Source organism: Camarhynchus parvulus, chromosome 1, assembly GCF_901933205.1.
Source record: "Camarhynchus parvulus chromosome 1, STF_HiC, whole genome shotgun sequence".
Taxonomy (NCBI): Eukaryota; Metazoa; Chordata; class Aves; order Passeriformes; family Thraupidae; genus Camarhynchus; species Camarhynchus parvulus.
Genome location: NC_044571.1, coordinates 26,588,824 through 26,614,250, shown reverse-complemented (window position 1 = coordinate 26,614,250; position 25,427 = coordinate 26,588,824). Strand labels below are relative to the sequence as shown.

The 25,427-nt window shown below is 42.9% G+C and overlaps 2 protein-coding genes across 2 annotated transcripts in view; one reads left to right on the top strand and one right to left on the bottom strand.

Annotated features, from left to right (window-relative positions):
- The window catches only part of GAS6 (growth arrest specific 6), a 39,770-nt gene extending 31,584 nt beyond the window's left edge, over positions 1–8,186 (top strand). The window contains exons 12-15 of the mRNA XM_030958906.1: positions 1,310–1,478; positions 3,077–3,249; positions 4,046–4,271; positions 7,613–8,186. Of these exons, the coding sequence (XP_030814766.1) occupies positions 1,310–1,478; positions 3,077–3,249; positions 4,046–4,271; positions 7,613–7,764 (720 nt within the window). The 3' untranslated portion in view covers positions 7,765–8,186. The remainder of the gene's footprint in view (positions 1–1,309; positions 1,479–3,076; positions 3,250–4,045; positions 4,272–7,612) is intronic.
- A 3,921-nt stretch (positions 8,187–12,107) lies between these two features.
- Positions 12,108–25,427, bottom strand: part of TMEM255B (transmembrane protein 255B) — a 68,486-nt gene continuing 55,166 nt past the window's right edge. The window contains exons 6-9 of the mRNA XM_030953880.1: positions 25,230–25,315; positions 21,674–21,833; positions 15,530–15,673; positions 12,108–12,759 (exon numbers count right to left, since the gene is read on the bottom strand). Coding sequence (XP_030809740.1) covers positions 12,592–12,759; positions 15,530–15,673; positions 21,674–21,833; positions 25,230–25,315 — 558 coding nt within the window. The 3' untranslated portion in view covers positions 12,108–12,591. The remainder of the gene's footprint in view (positions 12,760–15,529; positions 15,674–21,673; positions 21,834–25,229; positions 25,316–25,427) is intronic.

Below are 25,427 nucleotides of genomic sequence, written 5' to 3'. Positions count from 1 at the left end.
TTTGGATGAGATGTATCCCACCTGCAGAGTTAGGGCACAGGAAAACTGGAGCACATGACAAAATCCACGGTGGTCGTGCTGGCTTGGAGAGCAAGAGTGGCCTGGGGAGGGGTCAGTGGGCACGCTGCTGTGTGAGGGTGCCTCTGTGCCTACTAAGTCTGGAACCAGCATCGGGGCACTCTTTGTGTTGTGATCAAAGTTTGTTCTTCATGTGTAACAAATCACAATTTGCTGCATGTGTTTGCTGTGTCAGTATGGTGACACCCAAGGAAAAACAGAAGCTTATTTTTCTTTATTTCTTCCTAATTGGAGTAGATACAGCATATGAATAAAAGTTAAGGCAGTCCTTGGGTAAGTTGGATGATTGCTGTGTTTCTGGAATAGCTGCTGCTCAGGCTGGTTTGAATGCCCACTACAAGCAGAGTTGGCACCTTGAAATCCAAATTTGCATCTCTTTATTCCTAAATGACGTGGCAAGCTTGTGGCTCTGTGACTGGGAGAGCAGTAGCTGAGCCTCACAGCTCCTGTGCCTCACAAGAAGTCATTCAGGGCCACTGCTTGTCAGAAACAGTAAGCTCAGGGTGTAGTCAGAATCTAGGATTGAGAGCCAGAAACTCCTCAGGTTTTTATCCTGGCTCAGACACTTAATTCTCTCTCTCCTTCACTTAACTGGGGGTAGTGGTGCTGATTTAAAGACTTTGCAAGGAGCCTTCTCTTTACACGCTGACTCACATTTTAATGCTGCCATTAGGTACAGGATAGCCTAACTAGAAGCTGGAAGGAATGAGGTTTGTACAGAGTGGTGTGCCAGTCTTGTGGTGCAGGCACCCCTCCTTGAGCCAGAACCCAAAAACTTATACCATGATCAGCTCCAAGGTCTGTCTTGTGTGTCATGCAGGCTGTTTGCAATGACAAAAAGGTTTGGGATTTTCAGCCTTAGGTTAGCCTCCAGCATTTGCAATGCAGAATTATGGAGCTCTGGCTACAGAGCTTTAGAAATAAGTTGTATTAATGATGGCCAATGCATAGAGGAGCTTACAGAACCAACACAACCAAACCAGCACCTGCACTAGCTAGTGCCCTTCTGGCCTCTGGAGACAAGCTGAGCTCAGGGCAGTTTCCTGGGGAAATACTGACCACTCACTTGGGGTTGCAGGATGGGGGTTGCTGCCTCTTGGTTTGCATGTGCATAACACATCAAAATGATTTCTACTGTTTAGTATGATAATATAACTCAGTATGTCTTTGCACACAATTCCTTTGCACTGAACAATCATTTGAGGCATAAGATGCTGCTTTATCTTCCCAGATAAACCCTCGGCTGGATGGTTGCATGCGGGCATGGAACTGGCTGAATGGGGAGGACACCTCCATCCAGGAGACCATAAAGATGAATGAAAAGATGCAGTGCTTTGCTGTAGCAGGACGAGGCTCTTTCTATCCTGGCCGAGGTTTTGCTGTGTTCAATCTTACTTACAGTAAGTAGGCTGGGGTTTTTTATTTCTGACCTGTTGTCCTGCCATTAACCATACCTGGTTAATAAACAGTGTTAAAACTTAGGTGTATGCCAGACCCACTGTTGATTGGCACAGAAAAGATTAAACTTGTGGTTCTTAGTGAAGGAAGGCCTATAAATGATAGTTCAAGCCAGTGCAAATATGCCCAGCAGGGATTAGGTTCTTTCTGTGTAGCTCCAGTAATACACTTCACAGCCAGACTGGCTCCAGCTCATCCTCAGCCTTGAAGGCTTTACATCTCTCTGTCAGCAGCTTAGGTGCTTCCAGTCTTTTACCACTGTTTTCTGCTCAGGGAGACCTGCAAGCTATCTCACTGCTGTATCTTGAGGTTATGATAGACAGAAAAACTAATATTGTCTTTTGTCTTGGATTCACTTTTAATCATGGGATGTCATTACTTACACTTGGGACAAATGCAGTAAGCATATCTCTGATAGAAGCCAATGAAATTGGCATACAATAATAACAAGTTTCAAATCAAACTTGGACATCTCTGAGTCCATACTAATGTATGGACTCAGAAAAGCACCTTTTATTGCTCTAGATTATTGTGTTTGCTTATCTGTGTAATCAGCTATCAGTATTTCTGAACCCACACAAATGCTGATCAGCTATTTCCATGTGGTGTGTAAGTCCTGCTCTGCAGGAGCCATCTGTTCAGTGTTATGTGGATTTTTCTGCTGTGCCATGGTAAATTAGGGAGTACCAGGTGTCTGTCATATTACTTAGCACATGGATTTAAAAGTTGCAAAGACAAAGCAGCATCTAAAATGCAGGTGAAGTGCAGATAAGGCCTCAGCACCTGCATTTTTTTTCAAACAATCATTCTCTTTTTTTTTTTTTTTTTTTTTTGGTTTGGTTTGCAGTGGTAAGCTCTATAAAGAATGGATTATTGTATTTCAAGATGTGGTAAACTAGCAGAGGTAATAGTCCTGTGAAGGGAGGTTGCAGGAGCAGGTTGATGTGTTTCTTTGCAGCCTGCATTGCCTTTTAAATTATTAGTGCACTGAGGCAGTGAGAAGATACCAGAAAATTTAATTCAGGGTTCAACAGGTGAAATAAAACATGCCACACTTCTGAGAGATTTATGATCAGGAAGAGTTTGAGTAGGTGATGAGTGTAGTATGTATTGTGTTATACAATTCTTGAGTTTAATACAAGCTTTCATAGAAATGTTTCCTGCATGTCAAATTTCAACTCAGATTTCTCAAGATCTTTGGACAGACTGGTGCAAAAACTGGTTTTCAATTGACCTATCTTGCAGCAGTTCTTTGAATGTGTCAGACTGGCAGCCATGAGAATTTGACTAACTCTTTGTGATAAAAAGCTTTATGTTATCCTTTGACATTCTGAAAAGCAGCAGAATGCATAAGGTAACAAGAGGAAACTGATGCCATTTTCTTGTCCAATTTTATGTTCAGGTGCTTTGGAATGATTTTTTTTTTAATAAAAAAAATGTGGCAGTCCCTCCAGATGCTTGTCTGCTATGCTCTTCTCCAGGGAGAAATTGATCAGCTTGCCCATTTGACACATTGTCCAATGAATTTCTTTTTCTGCAGTGCAACCTTCTTCTGGAAATGAAACCAAGACAAATTGGGAAATTGAAGTAAATGCTGTAATTCAACCAGCAACAGATACTGGTGTGCTGTTTGCCCTAGTTACAGAAGAAGCATCTGTCCCTTTATCACTATCTCTGATTGACTATCACTCCACAAAGAAACTGAAGCAACAGGTACAAACAAGTATTTTTGTAGAGAAGTTCCCTTGCTCTTTCCTCATAACTGGAAGTCAATTTCAAACCAGCTGTCAGGTTTGCTGCCTGCCTCATTATTTGTCCCACCTGTTCAGAGCACAGTCTGAAACAACAGTGCTTGCCTGAAGTTCTGCCTTTTACAGGTGTGTGTCAGATGCTAATAGGGAGCTCTTTGCAAATGTAGCCTAGGTAAAAGATAGAACTGCTCTCTTGAATGCAGGCTTTTTTTTTTCCTGGCACAGAAACTGTTTAGTGCCATAAACCAGGGATTTCCATTCTTGCTTATCAGTGACTGTCCCAAAGTAGCCAAGAGACAGGCTTTAGGTGTGGGAAAGCTACAGGGAAAAGCCAGTCATGGTGGAGTGTTGAAGCTACTGTTTAATGGCATTCATAACAAAGGGCTAAATTCTGGCATTCCACAAGGGTAACCCAGGAAAGATTTCACTAAATCCCATGAGCCAATTTTCATTTCTAGTACAGCAGCTCCAGATGGTTTGTCCCCAGTGCAATACAATGACTTCTGCAAGACCCACTAAGAACTCTCTCTGAGAAAACGCAGTTTCAAGAATTAGTCCCACTGGTTCACTGGTTTTTCATCTGTGAGCAAATGAGCTCAGAACACAATCAGCAATAGTAATAAGCCTAATTCTCTGGAGGCTCTGCAAAATGTTTGTAATAAAGGGCACATTGGGTTCATCTTGGTACTGGGTAAGTGTAGCTAGGTATTTTTCTGCTCATTGCGTGTTTTTCTTTCTCTCTTTCCCCTGCTGTTCAGTTTGTCATCGTGGCCTTGGAGAATACAGTTGTGTCCAGACTGGCAATAAATCTCTGTGATAAAAAGGAACACTCTGTAGACGTCCTCCTCAAGAAAGATCACTTATCCCTGAGGGTAGATGGGCTAGCAGGAGAGAGTGAACTAAGCATCTCTGAGTTGGAGGACAGTCTGTCCATCCTGGAGAGCTCTTTGCAGTCAACGAAGACATACGTGGGAGGATTGCCAGGTGAGCCTCCAGTTTTGTACCATGGACCACAGACTTCCAGCTCACTTTGCTGAGCTGGGAGTCAGGAAAACTGTTTCTGTTCAAGCTGTGAGAGTCCTTCTCTGTTTCTGCTTGAGCAGGCTTTGTCTGCAATGCAAGAACATAATGGATCTGGGGTTGCACTTTGCTTGAATGATTGTGTCCTTCTGAGGGCAGCTGGAGGCAGAAATAGGAAGAGGAGGTTTTGCTTGTTCAACAATAAGAATGATTTAATCTGAAGGATTGCTGTAAACTGGGTTATTACCTTAAACCTGGTAAAATCCATAGGAGCTGGGCTACAGGTTCTTGTAGGGCTTCATTAATGTAATGAATCCATGGGAGCACTCCTTGAGGGGAGTACTAGGGCCTCAAGGGGTTTTGCCTGAAACTTGGGAAGCCCAGTTTGGGGATTCTCCCTGGCTGATGTTCTTTGAAGTGATCACAGCATGGCACAGTTGACTGATTGCCTCCCAGCAAGGGGCATGTAGGGCACAACCAAGGGGTTAACACCATTTATAGTGTCTCTGGCTTTTCAGCAGCAACAGGGTTTCTTCTGGGAGGTCAGTCTGCTCCTCTCTTCTGAACCTGTAAGATCAAACTTTCATCTGAATCGTGAATTTTGGCCAAGTTTGGGAGTTTGTTTCTTGTTCTGCCTGAACAGGTTTATCAGTCCCTTCTGCTGAGGAATGCTATTAAAGGAACACTTATGTCTCTGATGCACATGATGCCAGCAGCTAAGCAAAATCTTGCCCTTACTTGCCCAAGCAACAATTGTTGGCCTCTTGTAAGGTGCTGAAGCAGTCAGGCTGGAACAGGGTGGCTGAGGTGCCACAGGTACTAGGACACATGGTGTGGCTGTCCCCACCATGAGCAAGAGTTTACAAAGGATTTTTGCTGATGATGCAAATGGCTCCCAGACACACCTGAAAGGGGGAGGCTACATACTCTGGGGCATTCACACAGTGGCAGGAACGAGGCTGAAATCCCCAACATGGCATTTTCTACTCTCAGATTAAATTATCTAAGCTGGCCATTGCACAGGCAATAGAGGTTGCCTGCTTTCTTTTAAGCTGCTCTCAGATGCACAGTGGAGATTTCCACAGCTCAGAAATCATCCCATTCTGTCACTGTCCCAGGTTCTCTGTGGCTTAGACTACCTGTGCTGAGTGCAGGCCTGGTTTTCATTTGCCAGAGCTAAGGGTGAAATACCATGGCTGTGGCAGCTCAGGCTCGGCTGGCTGCTGTAGGTTTAGCTGCTATCCCCTCTTTGATCTGTTGTGCTTAGCAACGGGAATTTCTGCCAGCACTCTGCTTTTGCCATTGAGAGGAACCCAGCATTTGCTTGAGAAACACTGTCATTTGCCAAATAAATAAACATTTCAGCACTTCAGTTGGATTAATCACTCTGGGTTAAGTAACAATACCAAATGGTCAGATCTAAGTGAGTTTGGCTCATTCAGGTTCTGAAAACATTACGTAGTTTTTAGTTTTTCCATGCTTCCATACCCTGTGGAAAAAACAGTATAGTGGTCAAACTTCACCTCTTTATTCCATTTGCCACAAAGAAAGAAAGAATTCTGGATCCAAATATGTATTAAGTCTGATCCTAAGCACAGCTAATGTTGCAGATGTGAAAGAAATACTACTCAGAGTTTCAACAGATAAGAGGGAACATGTAGACATTAATTACATTTTCTGTAGGCTTTTCAGTTCTGGTAGACCCTAAATTATCTAATTTATGTGATGCATAGGTGATTTTTCAGAAAATATGCATTCCACCAGGTGAAGGAACCTTTAAACTAGGCTTCCAAATCTTTCCATGACCACATTTCAGACAGATCCATTTCTAGTCATAACAGAAAATGAAATATTTCATATGATTTACAACTACAACACAAAGAAAAAGAAATTAATTTCTTTTTAATCTCTTACAAATCCATCTGAAAGCCCACACTGTCTTTCAGTCAGCTCTGTGGCACATGTAACAGCAATCTGCTTGACTCCTTAGACAAGCCTTCAAGTTGTTAAGTCGCAACTTCAACTCCTTCTGACTCAAAATTTAGTTTACATTCATGTAAGGTATTACAACAGAGATGCTGCATTCCTTCAGCAGACTTTGCAGATAAACTTTGGTAAATGGGGAGGAATGGGAAATAGATAACATTACTAAATAAAGCAGCTGTCAAGCAATGGTAGCTCTCCCCCAGGAAGCTGAAGAGTTTTATAGTATTTCTTTGTGGCTTACAGATCTCCCACAAATGTTCTCTCTCCCACTCAGTCCTAGATTCTGTCTGAGCTGTGTCTGAGCACATCAGTCCTGCATATCTCCAGGCAGAACACTTTAAATTTCATATAATCTTGGGTCAACAGGACAACCTATTGTTCAAGTTGTCCTTGCTTCGATGTAAAGATAAGTGCTTTATTTAGCCGCCTGAATCACTGTGAAGTTAAATATTTTTTGAGGTGTTCATTATTTTCCATTGCACAACCAGTTTGATTGGGTCAGCTTTGGGTTGTAAATAAACTAAAGACCTTTGGGGAAAGGTAGAGGACAGAGCTCACGTAGATTTTCTTGTCGTTATGTTACTGTGTTGGGTTTTTGTTTGTTTACAGTCAGTGTGTATATGATATTACAGAAGTTAGTAGTAAGACTAATTTCCTCTAGTCTATTGGATTGTACTTAGTGTCTTCTTCCTTGCCATCTGTTTTCTGTCTCTGGTAAACTGATTAAAAGAACAGTGGATCTCCACGGTAAAAATTATTCTCATTAGTCTGACCAATTCAACTGATGCATTCCAGCACCTTGCTGATGAAGGCCAACAAACTTCCTGTGCTCATACACAGCAAAACCATGGTAAAGATGAGTCCAGCAAGTGGTAGAGGCAGCATATGGGAAAATAAAGTTCTTCCCATAATATTTTGGAAGCTATTTTGAAGAGAAAGAGCATTAGAGGAAGGTACAACATTACCAATAACAAAGCTAAGGGTTCAGAGATGGAGGGGGGGAAAACGTGGAGCTGTGTGAACACATTGTGCCACTGCAGTGAAGCTGTGCAGCACAAGGTTTCATCCAGGAGGCCTTGCAGAGGCACAGAGCAGCTGAGGAAGGGTTCAGCCTGGGAGAAGAGCTTTGGTGCACCAGGACAGATGGTGTTTTCCTCACGTCTGGGATTGTGCTCTTCCCTTCTGGCAAGGGGGCAGGGGGAGGTAGAAACGCCAGCATGGGAAGAGGTGAGCTTGAATTCATTGAAGTGATAGCCATCTAAGCCTAGGTGTTTATTTAAAGGCAGCTGTCAGAGATATTTATCTCCCCTTTCCAACAGACGTTCCTGTCACCTCCACTCCAGTCACTGCCTCCTACCATGGCTGCATGACCCTCAAGCTGAACAACACAGCACTGGACTTGGATGAGGCTCTCTACAAGCACAGTGACATCACCTCACATTCCTGTCCTCCAGTCCAGGAGGGTCAGTAGGTACCACTGCAATGCGAAAGTTTTATACTCAGAAACTTTCAGTGCTTTTCTTTTTTTAAAAGATATAAATTATTCAGATCTACCGCACTGCGTGTATAGTTTCTCTTAAACACTGAAGTTACGTAGAAGCTACTGATCCTTATGTCAGATTGATTATTGAAATACTCTTTGCTTTGAGGTTTAAAGGTTGTAATATATTTGTAAATAGTTCAGAAGACTAATATTAAATAAGTCAAAAGTACAGAATGTACTGAAAGTGAATACTATCTTTAGACTGTAAGAGACAGTTTCATCTGTAATGTGGGAAACCTGGTAATATATGAGTGTGGGCTGGAAGAAAAATAATAATTCTGTATTATTTTTTACCAAACACTGCTTTCTGATTTGCAAAATATGAGAGAATAAAATATTTACATACAAGTTTTTAATTTACCTGTACTGAGATTATTCTGTATTCTGGTATTTGGAGACAGTGACTCAGGCTGTGCCTGATTCTGGGGTTACACTGGGAGAGGGTGGGGGAGAGGTGAAGGGCTGCTTTTTTTTTGGAGGTTGAGGGTTGGGGTTTATATGCTTCCATCAGTGCTTCATATCTTCTCAGCTGCAGAGCAAATGGTGGCTGCTATTCTTATCGCTAGAGCTTCTCTTTCTGGTACCACAGAAAAAAGACTCAGTTGTGACCTTTAGAAAAACTCATGGTCAACAGAAAATGGAAAATGAAGTTGGGTCAGCAGGAAACATTTAGAAGGAAAGACTCAAGAATTTGAAAGCCATACAGTTTTTGTGTCAATAGCTGCTGCAGTAAATGATGAGGTGTTGAGAATTGGGGAATATTATCTGGTGATGACATATTTTTGCTGCTGCATTTTTAGGTTGGCTCATTCACTGTGAGCCTAGTGGGAGCAGAGAGGCTTGAGCTGTGAGTTAGCCAGGTGGAACTGCATGAGGCGAGAATACCCGTGGGGGTTTATGCAGGAAAGGTTTTAGAGCCATAAAGTGTGTTCAGCTTTTCAGCTATCCTTCTGAAGTTGGGATGGGCTTTGCCTAGTCTCTCTTGAGTCACTTAAATCTTGTTTTATTTGGTCTTCGTCTTGCATCAAATGAATAAACTGAGTAATTTTGGTGTATGCTGCGGCGCAAAAATCCAAGTACTGGGTGGCTAAGATTACACCATCCTTCAGAGGATTAGCATGAAAAAAGTCTAATTCTACAAGGTCTTTTATAAATTATTCTTGGTCAGTCATGTTATGTTTTCCCTAAGCAGATAAGAAGATAACACATTAGTCTAATAATCCTCAACAACAACTTGGTCGCGGCAACATCTGCGACCAAACTGTGAAGATACAGCTGTCCCAAGGGAAAAGAGGCAAGAAGGGGAAGACTATTCCAAGCATATTTTCTAGCAAGGATCTCTGCTTTATTTAGCAGAGAAAAGTACTCTATTAGCCATTAGACAGGGCATCATAGCTTCTTATCACAAGTAAAACAATCAGCAGTAATGCGGTAGGGCAGAAAAGAACAGAACTTTATCACTTTGAACCAATCTACTCATTTATACTTGGAGAAGGATCTACTGTCAGCTCTGACCAGACACAAGTTTGAAAGGAAATTTCCCACTAGACAGTAATAACTTACTGACAGACCATGCATGGATAGGAAAACCCAGGAGTAGTTCTATTTTTTGCTTTTTTTTAGTTGAGAAGGGAAGCCACCTTATTCCTGAAAGTGCTTTATGTTACCACTAATTACTCTGGATCAATTTGTGATCCAGTATGGGCCTGTAGTTTGGGCTTGTGCTGGAAACAATGTTGATAACTCTGGGATATTTTAGCTATTGCTGAGCTGGGCTTGCACAGTGTCAAGGCCTTTTCTGTTCCTCACCCCACCAGTGAGGGGGCTGGGGATGCACAAGGAGTTGGGAGGGGACACAGCTGGGACAGCTGATCCCGAGTGACCAGAGGGATATTCACATCACGTGGCCTCATGATCAGCACATAAAGCTGGGGGACAAAAGGGGAAGGGGAGGGACACTTAGAGTGATGGTCTTTGTCTTCCCAAGTCACTGTTCCATGTGGCGTTTCCCAGCTTTCCTGAAGATGTCTGAACCCCTGCCTGCTCACGGGAAGTGGTGGATGAATTCCTTGCTCTGCTTTGCTGGTGTGTGTGGCTTTTGCTTTACCTATTAAACTGTCTCTATCTCAGCCCATGAGTTTTCTCACTTTTACCCTTCTGATTCTCTCCCCCATCCCAGCAAGGGAGAATGAGTGAGTGGCTGCCTGGGGCTCAGCTGTTGGCTGGGGTTTGATCACAAAAATCTCCCATCTTTTAGACCTGGAGTAACTCCACTGAAAAAAGTTACAGATTTGGAAGACACCTATTTTTAAACCAAGAAGATGAAACAAGCCCTGATTTACTTTGTTCTTTTCAAATGAAACAATCTAGCAAAATAGTTTCATGTCTGGTATTTTGGTAAAATCTCTGTGGTAGTTCCAAAAAAACTACTGTGTGGCATAAATGAATCACAAACATGTCTGACTTTTGTGTTAATGTAAGTGACACTATTTATGTGGCCAGAATTATTTTGGGTCCTGGAAACGTGAATCCTGTGGTATGTTACGGTACTCTGCAGTTCCGTACTAAATGTCACATGTACAAGAGCATTTAATTCTCTAATTCAGAGCAGAAATTGCTCCCAAACTTTGCATATGTCTGCATATATGTGTAGATATTTTGCATAGACCACAATGCACCCTGACTCAAAATGTGGTTTAGAAGAGAAACTCCGAATTTCTCAGTCTGGAGAATGACAGAGGAGGTGGGGGAGCAAGGTGGGGAGGAGTGCAAAGATGAATTTTTTTAATACCCTACTGCAGTACCATACTGGAGAACGGTTTGGAAGAAGAGGTAGCTGCAATAAGCATTCCTTCATTCCTTCTCAGTCACTTGCTTCAACCCAAGAGAAACATTGATTTCATCCTTGTTCAGTTAGCCTAGGTGTTCAACTCAAAGGGATCAAGTCTGTTCTGGACTTTGAGTCCTCAAAATGGACCCAGGTGGTTCCCCTGGTAGTATTCATAGCAAGTAAAAAGAAGTAAATGTGTAGCTTCACTTACTCCATAATCAGAGTAGTGATGCTTTTCACAGCATGTACTTGCACAAGAATTAAGCATTTGGGATGCATTAAATTAATGTTTAAAACAAAACAAATGGTCTCTTTTCTGACTTCTGTTTTTCTCAGCCATGTTCATATAACTCACCTTGTCAACAAGGTGAGTAAGGCACCTCATCACTGGCCTAAAACTTTGCATCTCAGAAAAACCTTAACTGAACAAAAGGTGGCTTTTATGGTCTATATAAATTAATCTCTCTTCTTATGTGTATCAGTACTGAATCTGCTTTTTATACATAGAGGTAAAACACATAAATTAAGAAATATTTTTTGCAAGTTGCAAAGTATTATGCAAAAAGATGATCACTCTTTTTTCCATTTTAAGCAGGTCTGATGGTGTCTCTTCCTTTCAAAGGAAACTGTCAAGTAAGCTGGTTTTGTTTATTTAGTTTTTTTCAATATCTTCATAATACAGAGCAGCTGCTTAAAATGTTAATGAGAAATACCTTCCATTGCCTGTTTTACTCTTAGGCATTTCAGGAAATTTCTAGAGCTTCATTGCTGTCTAGACTGTAAGATCTATGGAGCAAGCAGCACCAACACCCTTCCTGCAGGAGCAAAATGCAGTGAAAGGATGCAGCATTAAATGGGTTTTTGTGCTGTTTGTAAGTACCCCTGTCCCAGAATAAGGCAAGTGTGTGCCAAAAGGAATCCCAGCTAATGTGGGATCCCAGACAACAGGGATGTGCCTTTTTTCCTGTCAGTGGTACTGCCAAAGGTATTGTTGCTTAGCCTTTGGAGAAAATAAATACATTAAAAAAGGAATTGGGCCCCTTTATTCCTTTCAGCCTTTCATTCACTCTGTTTCAGTCATTATGAAATACCTGCATTAGGTCTTGGATTAACTTAAAAATAAATAAGAGGCACTTAACCTAAAATGGTTTTGCTTGTGGTGCTCTTTTGACTAGAAAGGAATTAATTTGAACGCTGAAGTGTAGCCTAAAATACACATCTGGAAATGGTATTTTTAGTGCATTAATGTGACATTTTATTATGAAGACTAGACTGGCCCAAAGTTCAGCTAAAATGGTCCAAATAGAATTAGTCTTTCTATCTGAAACTTGAAAAGGGAAACTATTTGGTAGGGTACTTCTTCCTCCCTTCTTTTGTTTTCCTTTCTTTCCAAATATACCCAGCCTTAGGATAGTATAAACATACACAGTGAACTTTATTGTAAAATAATTGCCACACTTTATTGGTACAACACTTTCACCAGAAGAGTTATTAAACACTACAAGCAAACAAACTTGCTACCCAAAATTATTGACTCTGGGAGCTCCCAGCTACCCACTCAGACAACACAGGCTAAAACCCCTCAATATTGGTTCATGAAAGCAGAAAACATATCTGGAGTATTTTCTTCATTTTTCCTCTTGAAGAAAATCTATTCTGCAGTGGACTGGGAGGGAAACATCTCATGCTTACAGTAGCCAGAAAGTTCTACTACATCTGACTGCAGGCACACTGAGTGGTGATGTGTCTGCCCTCCCAGCTCCAGGGCTCTGCCCTGCTCACAGGGAGATGTGGCTAAAAGCAGAGTGGCAGTAACACTCTGTGCTGGGCTCCTTTGGGAAGTCTAGTGCCTGCACAGCACAGTTACCAGAGGTTTCTTTAAAACAAAAGAAAAGCCTACCAGCTACTAAAATAAATTCTTTGTTCTATGGTGCATATGGTGGAGGCTTTTCCCCAGGCAAGCAGTAAGTTGGTGTATAGAGGGTTGGAGCATTTGGGGGAAGACCATAGCTGGAGCTGGACTGAGATGGAGGCTGAGTTTCTTCTGATAAAGAAATGTCAGTAGATGATGTTCCTGGAAAATTGCTGGCAGGCTGTATCAGACAAGGAAAAATAACTTCTTCAGTAAAGGATTACAACCTCATCGCAGCTCTGTGTTGTTTGCCATGTGTTACATAATAGGCCCCATGATTAAATTTTTCATGTATTGCAGCACAACATTAACTTTAGTTCTAAAGCACCTGCTTAAGTGTAGCAATGATGGTGCCTAGTGAAACAAGAGATTCCATCTGTAACCCAAGTCATTTTTAATAGACATTGTGCAGACAGCTAGGCAATACAGCAGAACAGGAATTTCTGCAGGAAAAGATGCTTGGCTTCCTGGGTGAGGCACAGCACCTGACTGATTAGGTTACGTGTAGCTGCTCCTTTCCAGGCCTCACTGTGAAATTTAAATTACCTCAGATGTAATTAATCTCAGTTATAATATTTGTATAATTATTTGCCAAATGCAGATCCCTCTTAAGAGAAAATTTTACAGGTGGGCACGTGTCTCCCTCGTTGGCAGTCAGCTATGATGGGGCTTTGCCTGAAAAAGGCTTGATAAATAAATAGAGCTTGGGAAGTAGCCTATCTTCAGAAACAAGCAGGGTTCATTAAAACAAGAATGCATGTAGGGAATAATATTCTGGATAAAATCCTACTACTGCTTTAAACCAAGTTTTGTCACTGATTTCAAGAGGGTGAGGATTTTACTCCTCCTCTCATATGACAGCACATGTCAGTCTGTGGGCTTCAACAGAAGACTTGGGCTCAGGTCCCCCCAGGTTCAGACTTTAAAGTGAACTTAAAGTGTCTGGAATTTAAAAATGAGATAAAGTAATCGTGGATCTTTTTCAAGGGAAATGAAAAATCTGGGCAAGTGACATTCCCTGCTGCTAAAAATATTAATAGCCACAATCTAGAAGGCCAGGGCCAGGGCTGCCCTTGGACCATGGCATCTCAGAACTGTCCAGGGCTGGCAGACCCCATGCCAAGGTGTTTGCTTCCTCCATGGGCCTCCATGTGAGCAGGGGCTGCTGGGTCAAACCCTCCTGGATAGGAGAATGTTGTCCTACATTTGTACCACACAGTGACTTTGTGAGTGAGAATGGGGACATCCCAACAGGAAGGTTTGTTTATGCCCTTTAGCTCTCTGAGGCAGTGTAGGTACACTGACAGACCTGCTAGATACATCACCTCCAAACTTAGGTGTTGTGGTTTTGGGTTAGCTTGGGGTTTTATTTATTTCAGAGTTGTTGCTTCCCTCCCCTCTCAAACTGCAACCACTGCTTCCATCTGTTTGCCTGGAACTGTTTCTGCAGTGAGTTCTCTCTAGCAGGAATAACTGGCACAACCCATCACCAGCAGTCCCTGCCCAGCTAATCAGGACCATTACCTGTCCAGCTGGCTGGCCTGTTACCAAGACTAGATGTGGCTGAACTGTACCAGTAAGGGATGTATTATTTTGTTGGCACATGTCACAGTAAACAAAAGAAATGCTGGTTACATCCTTTCAAAATGCATTCCTGCTATCATTTCTTTTTGCCATATGGCTGATTTGTTTTATAGACTTTGCCTCTCTGGCCAGCATTTATTCAATGAGATACTGCATTCAGCAAAGGACCAGGAATGAATGTCATATATCTTTAACCTGAGATAATCCACTAGTGACTCTAAAGGGTAGAACAGCTCAGTCAGGGTCTTCTACTCTGTGGACAGATAAAACTTAATTCAGTTTCTCACATCTAAGTGTGCAGCCCTTTTGGGATGCCATGGGATATCCCAGATGTCCCTACATATGTGACCTGGGGACAACGGGACCTGAACCTGGACCCTCTCAGAGTAGCAGCAGGGGACAGGTGGCTACCTGATCTCATTATCAGGCAGTACTAGATCCCTACATGCCAATAGCCCCTGTGTTCAGTCAGATGAATCCCAGACCCAGACTGGGATTAAGGACTACAACCATCTGAGCAGGGTTTGTGAAGGTTGGAATCCAGCAGCTTGAAGCACTTAGATGGAACATGAAGACCTTGGACCTCCAGCCTGATGGATTCATCCCACAGCTCTCAAGCAATGGAAGCAGATGACAGTTAAGCTTCTGACTGTGCCTAATCATTCCTGCTTCCATCATACACAATTTGTACCTTTGAATAAGTTTATTTTGATTTCTTAAAATTCATATACTGATGCAGAAATTACTTCTCTCCAAACTGCAACATAATGAGTTCATACATACAGGGAGGTGGCTTGCTTTTACTTTTTTCCCAGGAATAGAGTTAAGTTTTCCCACTGTTTCTTACTAACCATCCCAGTGGATCCCAGTGTTTCTTACTAACCTCTCCTGACTTGGGAACAGCTCCTGGTGACTGCCTCTGAATGTTATAAAAGGGAAGGAAGATAAATGAACACATTTATTTGAAAAAGTAGAAATCTAGGGAAATAAAAGTGGTTATTTTGGAGTGCAGATAAGAACTTGGGGTAAATGCAATGTATTTCTAGTTCTCAGTGGACACAGGACTGAACAGTCACAATGGATCTTCATGACTCCTTACATGAATATTTTCAGCTTAATTTCATGTGTTTCTACGCCCTTCTCTCTCTACTCTTGGCAACTCTTACCTCACCAGCAGGTAAGAGTCCAAAGGACAACCAGAGAAATCCTGAGGTCTGAGAACAGACCAGAAAACTAGGCACAGGCAAAGTCATCCCACAGACAAACCTGGGAGCTGGGATCCATCTAAGACCTGCCTCTGCAGAGTGTACTGAGTAGCAGCTAATGCTTTTGTGGTGGTGTGAGAGTAATGTGTGTCTGTACTGTACCTGAAGAGGCAGTGGGTAGGAGGGATAGGTAGAAATTGTTGCTGCAGAAGGACAGAACCCAGCGTAGGTCAGGATCTGCTGGGCAGGATTGTACAGGATCTGAGGAGGAGGTGCAGCACTGAAGGCAATTTGGGACAGAGGTACCTGTTGAGCACACAAGACAATATATCAGTACAATGTAGAGGGGGCTGGAGCAGGAGCTGCTCCTAACACAGGCAACAAGACAATTTAACATCTTTCTATTTTCCAACACAATATTAGCACAAAAAACCAACAGACAGAATGAGAGGAGGGTGTATCCGGAATGAATTTTCTAGGTAAAAATACACAGCTATTTTAATCTTCTTCCCTTGGAAAAAGGCTGCTGGTGCTTCCCTAGCAACAGTTACAGAAGCACTGGCAGGACTCCAGATCTGAGACACCCTGAAGTGCACAGCATACAGCTTTGGCTGCCTCTTCTTATTCATCCAGCACCAAACACCAAGTCCTTCACCATTTGCTGCAGATTCCTTCCAATGGCAACTATCTGATGCCCTCAAGTCTTTTTTCTCTGCTTTCCTACACAGATTTATCTAGATCTCCTTTTCCAGACCAGCTGCTCCTCTTTCACAGCTCACTCTCATTTGGGAAATGGAGTTTTCTGCTGGCTCTCCAGCATCACTCTCAGTGTGCTTACCTCATTCCTACTGCAGAAAATCCTTCTCTCATGGCTTTATTGGTGTGTCTTTTAATTACAATGCAAAATGAAGTTTGAATGAAGAAGTGATAGCTGCTATTAAACCAGCTAAAAAATCTTAGTCAGGAAGAAAGATCAAAAGCTGGATGTGAAAGAGGGTTTGTGTTAAACCCTAAAATCCTGTGCTATATAACAATTTGTGAAGGACAGCAGGGCAACAGAGCTTTGTGAAATATTTTCATGAGATAAATCCAGTGGTTTCTTTTATTTCCTTTGTTTTTGTTAGCAGATTCCTCCACATGAGAGCATGGAATTTTCTTTTCACTGAAATAATAAAATATGGTAGTTGCCAGACAAATGCCGAAAGCAGCAGCCAGGATTTTTTTTTTTTCCTTTCAAATTTATCAGTGGGAGATATAAACTACTGCACCCTCTGGAGACAGTGTGAGATCTCTCTGTGATTGAGAAAGAGGTATATTAATTGTGTTTGTACATGGAAAACATCATCTAGGCCACTGATGTACCATATAAGGTTACTGAAAAATCTAGGCCTTAGTTTCCTGGGGAAATCTGGCATTTCAGGAGCTGGCATGGAGAAAGGCTGGGATCAAAGGCAGAGAGCTTATTTCACAGGAGAAGGCAAAAGTCTCTCATCTTCAAGGCACTCTCCTTGAAACACTGTCATCTGCAAGGTACCCACCTTTCTACCTGCCCTGCTGGGTGGATATGGTGGGGAAAAGACACTGCCTCAGGAGTAGGGAGGAGCAGGTAACTTGCTTGCTCCAGACCCAAAGGTTTGGGGCCAGTGCACAGCCCCAGAGTGCACCCTTCTTCCTTCAGAGGAGGGATAACATCAGATCCCTCTGACATAAATGAGTCAAGAAACTTTACCCACAGATGTGAAATATAGATGCCTGTTCTGCATCTGTCACCAACTTTCTGGTGTGGGTCTCTGGGTGCTGTGTGACCCCCTTTGGTTTCTTCTCTTAAGGACCTCTCTCAGTCCTCTCACATTCTATCCACTCACAGAGCAATGCTCTCTAATTGCTAAGGACGAACCTCTCAATAGTCCTAGAAGACAAATCTGGGGAGTCATCCATGCCACAGCTACTAATTCAAAGCACCTTATTATCATGCTATCTGGTCTCAGCTCAGGGCCAGCAACAATTTGTGGTTACTGAAGCTGGTTGGATGCTTTTATCAAGTATTCCAGTAATTACTCTGTGTTAAATTACTCACCTAAAATACACGGGTGGGTTGAGACATTCTAAACTGCACCAACACCCAAGTCAAAGAGATAAGGAGCTATGAACTAGCCAGGAGTGCTAACAGCACCAGCTCACTCAGCTCACTGGCCTCACACAGACCTGCCAGAGCATTTATGTCTGACCTCCAGCTTCTTTTCACATCAGACTGCACCTGTAGTTGCATGAGTGCTAAGCCATGAACCCATGGCAAGTAGCTCAGTAATTAGGGGTTCATTTTGCTTTCCTTTTTAGAGCAGGGTGAAGGAAGAGGAGAGGGGATAAAGGAATGCTATTTGATCTCTTCAGATTCCTTTAAGGACTGCAAGAAGGAGACTAATTAAAACAAATTTAAAAGGCATCCCCTTCCCACCATCCTCCCCTCAGGACTATCAGTAGTTCAGATTAATGCAGCCCTAAACTCAGGGCAGGCAGATTCCTTGGCAAGGTGTGTCAGACAAACATCCAGAAGTCATCAAATGAACACGGGAGAGGGAAGGGAGTTTCTAGATTAACTCCTCATCGGCAAGTGAAATTTTCTATGTAATTCTTTACCTGCAACTTCTGTAACAAATAATCACTGTGTGTTATCATTTTGGGTACCTCGACTACATCTATTGATGTAATATCTTGATCTGCTTTTCTGTTAGAGGTGACTTTAAGGTAACTAACTCCATGTCCTATATCCAAGCATGCTGTAGATCTTAAAAGGAGATCAGGGGAGCCTCCAGGGTCTGCAGGGAGTTTGTCACAAGAAAGAAAAGCCAAAATAATCCAAACAACACTTTTTTTCTGTCCAGGAAATATGATGGGTTTAAAGGAAAGGGCACTGTTTTGCAAACTCTCCCCTTTGTAACATGGATTGGCTGCCAGCATTCCCCAGAGATAAACATGATGTTTTTTGTTTGACTAGTCAGCCTGGCCTTGTGTTTTCTGGAAGTCAATCCCAAAGCAATGCTGTGAGGCATTTCAGGGGGCTATGCAGTTCTCCCTGCAAAATGCCAGTGAGCATTTATGTCAGAAGGTGACATCTTAAAGCAAAGTAAATAGTTCTCTCACATACTTTAAAGGGTTTTTTTCATGTTTTTATTTCAGTCCCATGCACCTTTCTTTTCCTCTTCTACTTTATGTTTTCTTGGCCCCTGTCTTCCCCTAAGTGTTACTCCTTTTGTAAGGAAAGGGAGCAGCAGATTAGCAAATTATTTCTGGTACTAACTCAAAAGAACCCTGAGAAAGCACAGGCAGGAACAAGGAGCAGTCATTGCATTTTGGATTGCTGCTTTAGTAAGGCTTTCACAAGCATAGCTGAGGTGACTGACACAAATTCATCTTTCCCTTGAACTATGACATCCTTTTCCTGCTCACACTCAGTGGAGACATTGAACAGCTTATTCAGATGAGGTTTTTAGCTGGAGCCCTGACAGGCTCACTCCAGCTAAGCCTGGGGTCAAGCTGCTCATCCACTGCTGCTGTGATTTCCCTCCGTGGTTTTATATCACCCAGTCAGAGGACCCAGACCATGACCCAGGCTCTGCCTCCCAGCAAGGGAATGTGCCAGATCACATGGAGGCTGCAGTTCTCCCAGGAACATCTCCTTGGCTTGATGTTCCTCACGAGCAGTGCAGTGATGGCCCTGCAAAGCACAGAGCTGTATCAAAGCATCAGCCCAAATCTCATGTAAGTTTAGGTTTGAGCAAGACAGGTTAGGTGGACTCAGGCTTGTTCTCTGCATGCTTCCCACAGCTGCACTCACACCCACCTTCTAGGCAGGAGAAAACATTTGGGGGCACTAAGCTGCAGTGCTCTCCCAAAAACTTACTGTAGAAGATAGCTGCCTTCACTCCACATGGAAGCTGCTCTTCCCCTCATTTCCTACTGTGGTTGTTTCTGTTCCCCTTCTGCTCCTCTCACAGGGAGGGGATGAATTAAGATGGTAAAACTGCTTTCTACTCCCTTTGGGCAGCTGCAATCTTCAGTGGCTGGCTGCAATCTGTTATCAATTCCTTGCAGGAGTCCCCTGCATAAAGGAGAGCTCAGCTGCACGTTTCTCACATGAGATAGCTCAGGGCGCTTGTTTGGCTTAAGCTGGACAGAGGAATATTTCCAGGAAACATTGCAACTGTTAACAAAGGTGAATTTCAAATAATTCATATGTCCCTGCTCTACTTTAAACATGGTTTTAAGCACCCAACACACGTTGTAGATAGCCTGGGCATGCTTCCTAAGGAATGCTGGGGGGTCAGAGCTGTCAGGCCGGATGGCCTCAAGTCTGACTGGATCTTTGGCTCTGACTGGGTGCCAGTTCTGAGCAGCCCCTTCCTGCCACTCTGCTCCCTGTCCTGATGTACAGCTCATCTGTCTTGCCTGCTCTGTCTCTCAGTTATCTCTCATGCCTTCTCTTGCCTGCTTTCTCTCTTTTTTTTCTTTTTACCCATCTTTCTATTCAGTTTTCTCCTCTGTGTTAAACTACAACAGTGACCAGACACATCATGGATCTAAAATGGCCCATGCTGCTACCACACATCTCTTTGGTTCTTGCATTTCACCTCCATCTCCATACCTCTGCCCATTTAGTTCTGCTACTCTCCTGAGAGCCTAGTAAATCATGAGCCCCTTGCTTGGTCTGTAGGCATTGCTTTAGCAAACAGGGCCACTGACAGTGATAATCCCAGAAACAGCAACTTCACCCTTTAATGTGTCAGTAAATCCAGGTAAATGAAGGACTTTACTGGAGAATCCCTTTCACTGCACAGTCCCTTCCGAATGCTGTGGTGCACACAAGCACAGCATGGTGGTGTGGCACAGGGAGTAGTTAGTAGGCAGCATTCCTTAGCGAAGCAAAACAGGATGTTGAAGTGTCCCGAACACACAATTGTTTAAATAAACATTTAACTGGTACTTCAGAATTCATCCCCATTCTTAGGGAAACGAACTACACAAGGCTGAGCAGTCGCACGTAGGACTTGACTTTTACATGTTAGCCACAAATTAGCATCCTCAGACTCCGTGCTGGTCCACACATTCAGTGATGAATTAGAAGGGGAAAAATATATGCCACCAAGTGAATTGCCAGCATTTGTTCACACTGTTGTGGTATTTTTCTTCCATTCATGTATTTGACCGGGCTTGACCCACTTAGCTGGGAACAGCTGGCAACAGCTTTGCCTAAAGGTATAAATCCATGAGAGAGGCTGAATTGTTAAGGGACAATGACTGAAAACATCCCCCCATTTGTTGAGACCCCAAGGCGCTCAGCTGAGCTGGAGGAGGTGAACTTTTGCGTGTGTAATGGCTAAACCTCTGATCTGATAAGGCACAGGCTGTGAGTGAGATAGGAGCTGGATCCCGTGGAGATGGATTGTTCCCACTGTCATGCTAATTTGTGGTCTCTAGCACAAACCTCTGGGTTGTGGGGGTCCCCCTCCTCCCCCCGGGGAAGTACTAGGGCATTCCGGACATTTGCCTGTGGTCTCAGCATCTTTATCTCGACTGATGGGACATAACTGACTCAACTGCTGCTAGGATGGGCAGCTATGCTGTCTTAGAAGGTGTCAAGGATTCCCAAAGCATCCCATAATTCACATTATTATGTCAAGTTCCCCGCCTAGTGGGAGGTATCTGAGTATTCCCACCTGAACCAGAGTGAATACAGACCCACTAGATGCTGTGTTCTGGGGATTTCTCTCCACCACGTCTTCAGGATTTCCTCCACCACCAGACAGATGTGGTCAGTGACCACCACCTTGACCAAGACTGCACAGCAACCAAGCCTTGTCTCTTGTGGGTGGTAATATCCTCACACTCCTGTCCTCTCTCTCTTTCTCTCTCTCTCTTTCTTTCCCCTTATGTGTGTCCTTGGGTGATGTTGTTGCACTTTCACATTGCAATGCTTTAATCTTGTATTACTATAGATAATAACCACCAAAACTGCTCCATAGCTGTTTTCCTTTGCAACCAAATTGTTTTATAATAAACCCTGCATTGTTTATTTAAAAGCAGTGACATTTAGTGTTGTTTCATTCTAATCTGCTCCAAGGGAGCTATTAACAAGAACCTGGGTTACACTCTTGGTACCTTCTATGGTGGCTCATATTCCAGACTCCCACAACACCCTGGAAACATATTTAAAGCATCTCCTTTTTACATTTATACTTCCTTGGTCTTAATTTGATAATGCCAACAAGCAGAAAGCCCTCACATAAGGCAAAAGACTGTGAGCCTTACCAAGTCTTTAAACGCCCCAAGAATGGCTGCGGTGATAATCCCCAGGAATAAACCGATGATGTTGAGGACTGTGGAGGACCACAACAGTCTGTACAGGTGGAGCACATCCTGACAGCTGCTCACACCAAGAAACTCATAGTAGCTGGAGGACTGGTCTGAACTGAAAGAGAATGCAGAGACAATGTCACTGCAGTAGGAATGGTTTTGCACATAATACAAGATCCTGCTTGCTTTCCTCTTTGGCAAAGTACTACACCCATGCTCCCACCAAAAACTGTTCAGAAGAACCGGAGAAAGCCCTGCTGAAAAACTGGCTCTGCTAAAGCCAGCATCAAATGTAATCCAAGCCTAGTTTGGCTGATTGATGGTGTTTTCCAGCATGGACCCTTCTTTATTTTTTGTTCAGTGTCTCTAAACAGAGACATAATCTTGGAATATGGAGGCTGCCTTTCCATTTAGCTACCAGAAAAAGCTTGCTTAGCTTTGCTTTTTTCCCCAGCTCACCTAGAAATCTGCTGGCATCTCAAAAATTGGGGAAGGCAAGTTGCTTAAGCATTAATCCAGCTACAGGAAGGGAGATATTGCCAGCTAGCTACATTTGTTTATGGTGTCTGTGGTTCCAACACAGTACAGTATAAAGATGTCTTTACACTTGGGTTTGTACTATCCAGAAATCTTTGTTCATATTTCTACACCACACTGGTTATTGTAAATCAGGCATGTGGTAAAGTTACACCACATTGTCTTGCCAGAAGCCAGAAATAGCCTACTGCAAAATTTGAAACCACAGGTTCCCGCAGTTCTTTCCAGTACCTACCTTAATTTGAGCCCACTAATGATCTTCTAGGGCAGCTATTTGAATAGGAAAGATTTTTTTTAAATGCCAAGCCTGTTTTTCCACTGTTAGGAAATTGCCAAATTGCCATCAGATTATGGTGGAAACCAGAAGTGGGCAGTTTGTGTTCAGTCTTCTGTTCCCCCATCCCCAGTGCATGTGTGGTTAGGGAAAGCTCTGCAGAGCAGCGCACAACATTTCTGGGAAGCACCAAGCCAGGCACAGTAACTTCTGGAAATATCCAATCAACAGCTTCAGGTCATGATTCTGGCACTGAAGAACCACTACTGCTGAGTTCACCTGGGCCTTGCCATGAGCCCATCTTAACTAAATAAACCTACAGCTTCAGCTGCCATGAGGCTGGGGAAATTTGATTTACAATCCTGCCTTCATATCAGTCTATTCTAGGCTGACAACAAATCACTTTGTGGGCCTCTGCCTCCTCCTGCTTCTCTCTAGCTGTCCTGTGAACTGGAATTGCCAAGTCTCTAGAGCATCATGACTGCTTTTTTACCCTGGATTTGTCCATGCCAGTGCCATAAGATCCTGCTGTCCACAGTAGAATGTTGACAATAGCAGAACACACACATTTAATATATCATTGGATAATGTCACAGGAATGAACAGTCCCAAGTGTTTCAAACAAACTGTTGAAGATTGCATGCAAGATGTTTTCCATTACCATCTGTATGGCAGATTAGCTTTGTCAAGTGAGCAGTTTGCCTTATCTCTCTCTTTGAGTGACCACATTCACACCTCCCTCGGGAGGGGACCTCTGCTGATAACAGACTATTGAATATCAGTGCATGATTGACAAGAACTATAACATCCCATTGTGAGATGCTCCACCCAGAGGGAGGAGCCAAGCATTGGTACCCAGATATAGTCTGAGATTCTGGAACACCAGCACGGTTTTTCTCCACGGGATTCCCTAGAGGAACAGCAGCTCTTCTTCCTACACTGGATCTTCAGAGGAAGACTACATCCTTCTCTACAGATCCTCCTTGCTCCAACAGAACCACGCTTGACACTTCAGAGGACTGCAGCCACATTTTCAATCGGACTACCACCAACACCCTGACCCATAGGGTGTCAGGTTGGGTTCTGACTCTGTCAGTGTTGTTCTAGTGGACTGCATTGTTTATTTTATTCTTTTTATTTCTTCCCTATTAAAGAACTGTTATTTCCTGCTCCCAAATCTTTGCCTGAGAGCCCCTTAATTTAAAATTATAGCAATTCAGAGGGGTGGGGAGGGTTTACATTCTCCATTTCAAGGAAGGCTCCTGCCTTCCTTAGTAAACTCCTGTCTTTTCCAAACCAAGACACAAACTCAATGTCTTTAAAAATGGCACTCCATCTGAAAGGGAAATATGCCTGATCTTTCCTTGTGGTTACTTTAACCAACAGTTTCAGTCACTTTTTTTGACAACTCCTAATACGTTCACCACTTTAACAGTCCTGTTCTTTTCTGTGTTGACTTGAGCTGTTTGGTACAGTGTTAACATGCAGGCATTAGCTGTGTACCATGGAAGGAAGCATTCTCACATACTGCATTGCAAATACGATGTTCGATGTTCCATCATCTGACTGTTATAGAAAAGGTACCAAACTTGAGCATTCTCTACCTTTCCCACTTGTTGTGTACACCTGCATCATGTCCAGATTTAACATTTCTTGCATAAGCAAAACACTCTACATAGGATTTTAATTCATTTCATAGACCTTCATTCACTTTGTGTCTCCCATCTGCATAAATCACTTCCCTCTAGTCCCAAATGTTCTTTTACTTCTCTAGTTGAGATATCATCTGGCTGAAAGCTACCTTTTCATGCAGAAAGCTTGTGTAGAGCTTGACTGCTCCCACCTTGTTTCCCTACACCTAAAATGTTTATGTCTGGCATCACACTAACCAAGTCCTACAGAGGACTGGGGTTATTCATGGCTGCTAGCATGTGAAGAGGAGGCAAAACCAAAATAAAATAGATGTAGGAAGGAAGAAAGATGAGAAATACACATGGGGAAAGAAGGAAAAGTGACTGTGGCTGAACTGTAGAGGGTTGCAGAGGCTGCATGAGAGTGCATGGTAAGATGATATACAAGGGCAGGTAGAGGTAAGACAAGGGAGAATGGTTTAAAAAAAAAACAGGGAAGATTTAGATATTAGGAAGAAATTCCTCACTGTGAGGGTGGTGAGACACTGGAACAGATGGCCCATAGAAGTTGTGGATGCCCCATTAGTGGAAGTGTTCAAGGTCAGATTGGATGAGGCTCTGAGCAGCCTGGTCCAGTGGAAGGTGTCCTAGCCCATGGCAGGGGAGTTGGAACCAGATGATCTTGAAGGTCCCTTCCAAAACAAACCATTCTGTGATTCTACGACAGTGAGATGTGCAAAGGGTGAGCCAAGCAGAAGATTCAGTAAATCTAATGGGAAAAATGCATTGCCAGACCAACAGTATATATGAGCAGGGATGTAACTCAGTGATCAGTTTTGATAACACAGCAAAAAGCTAATGGACATATTCAAAGAAAAAGAAACTGAAATAATACCAACACTAATGAACAACTCCTGACATACTTTGTGCTGGTATCAGGACTTCAGTTGCAGAGGAACTGGATTTCTCAGCATACAAGCTCCTTGTGTTACTTCTTCAGGCCCTACCAGTTAGAAGGACGACCAACCAAGAATTTCTCAGAGGCCACAGAATGCACACAGGTACTTACTTCTCACAGTTGTACAGATCACAGCAATAGCACGTGTTACTCTTCACTTTGAGCTGGCACCTGCTATTTAAGGTATGACATGTAACCTGCCAAAAAAGCAGAAACTTACTTTAATGCTCAATGTTTCAGTGTTGTGTGAATCATCCTACTGTACTGACCACAAAAAAAAAAAAAAAAACAAACAAAAAACCAGCTACT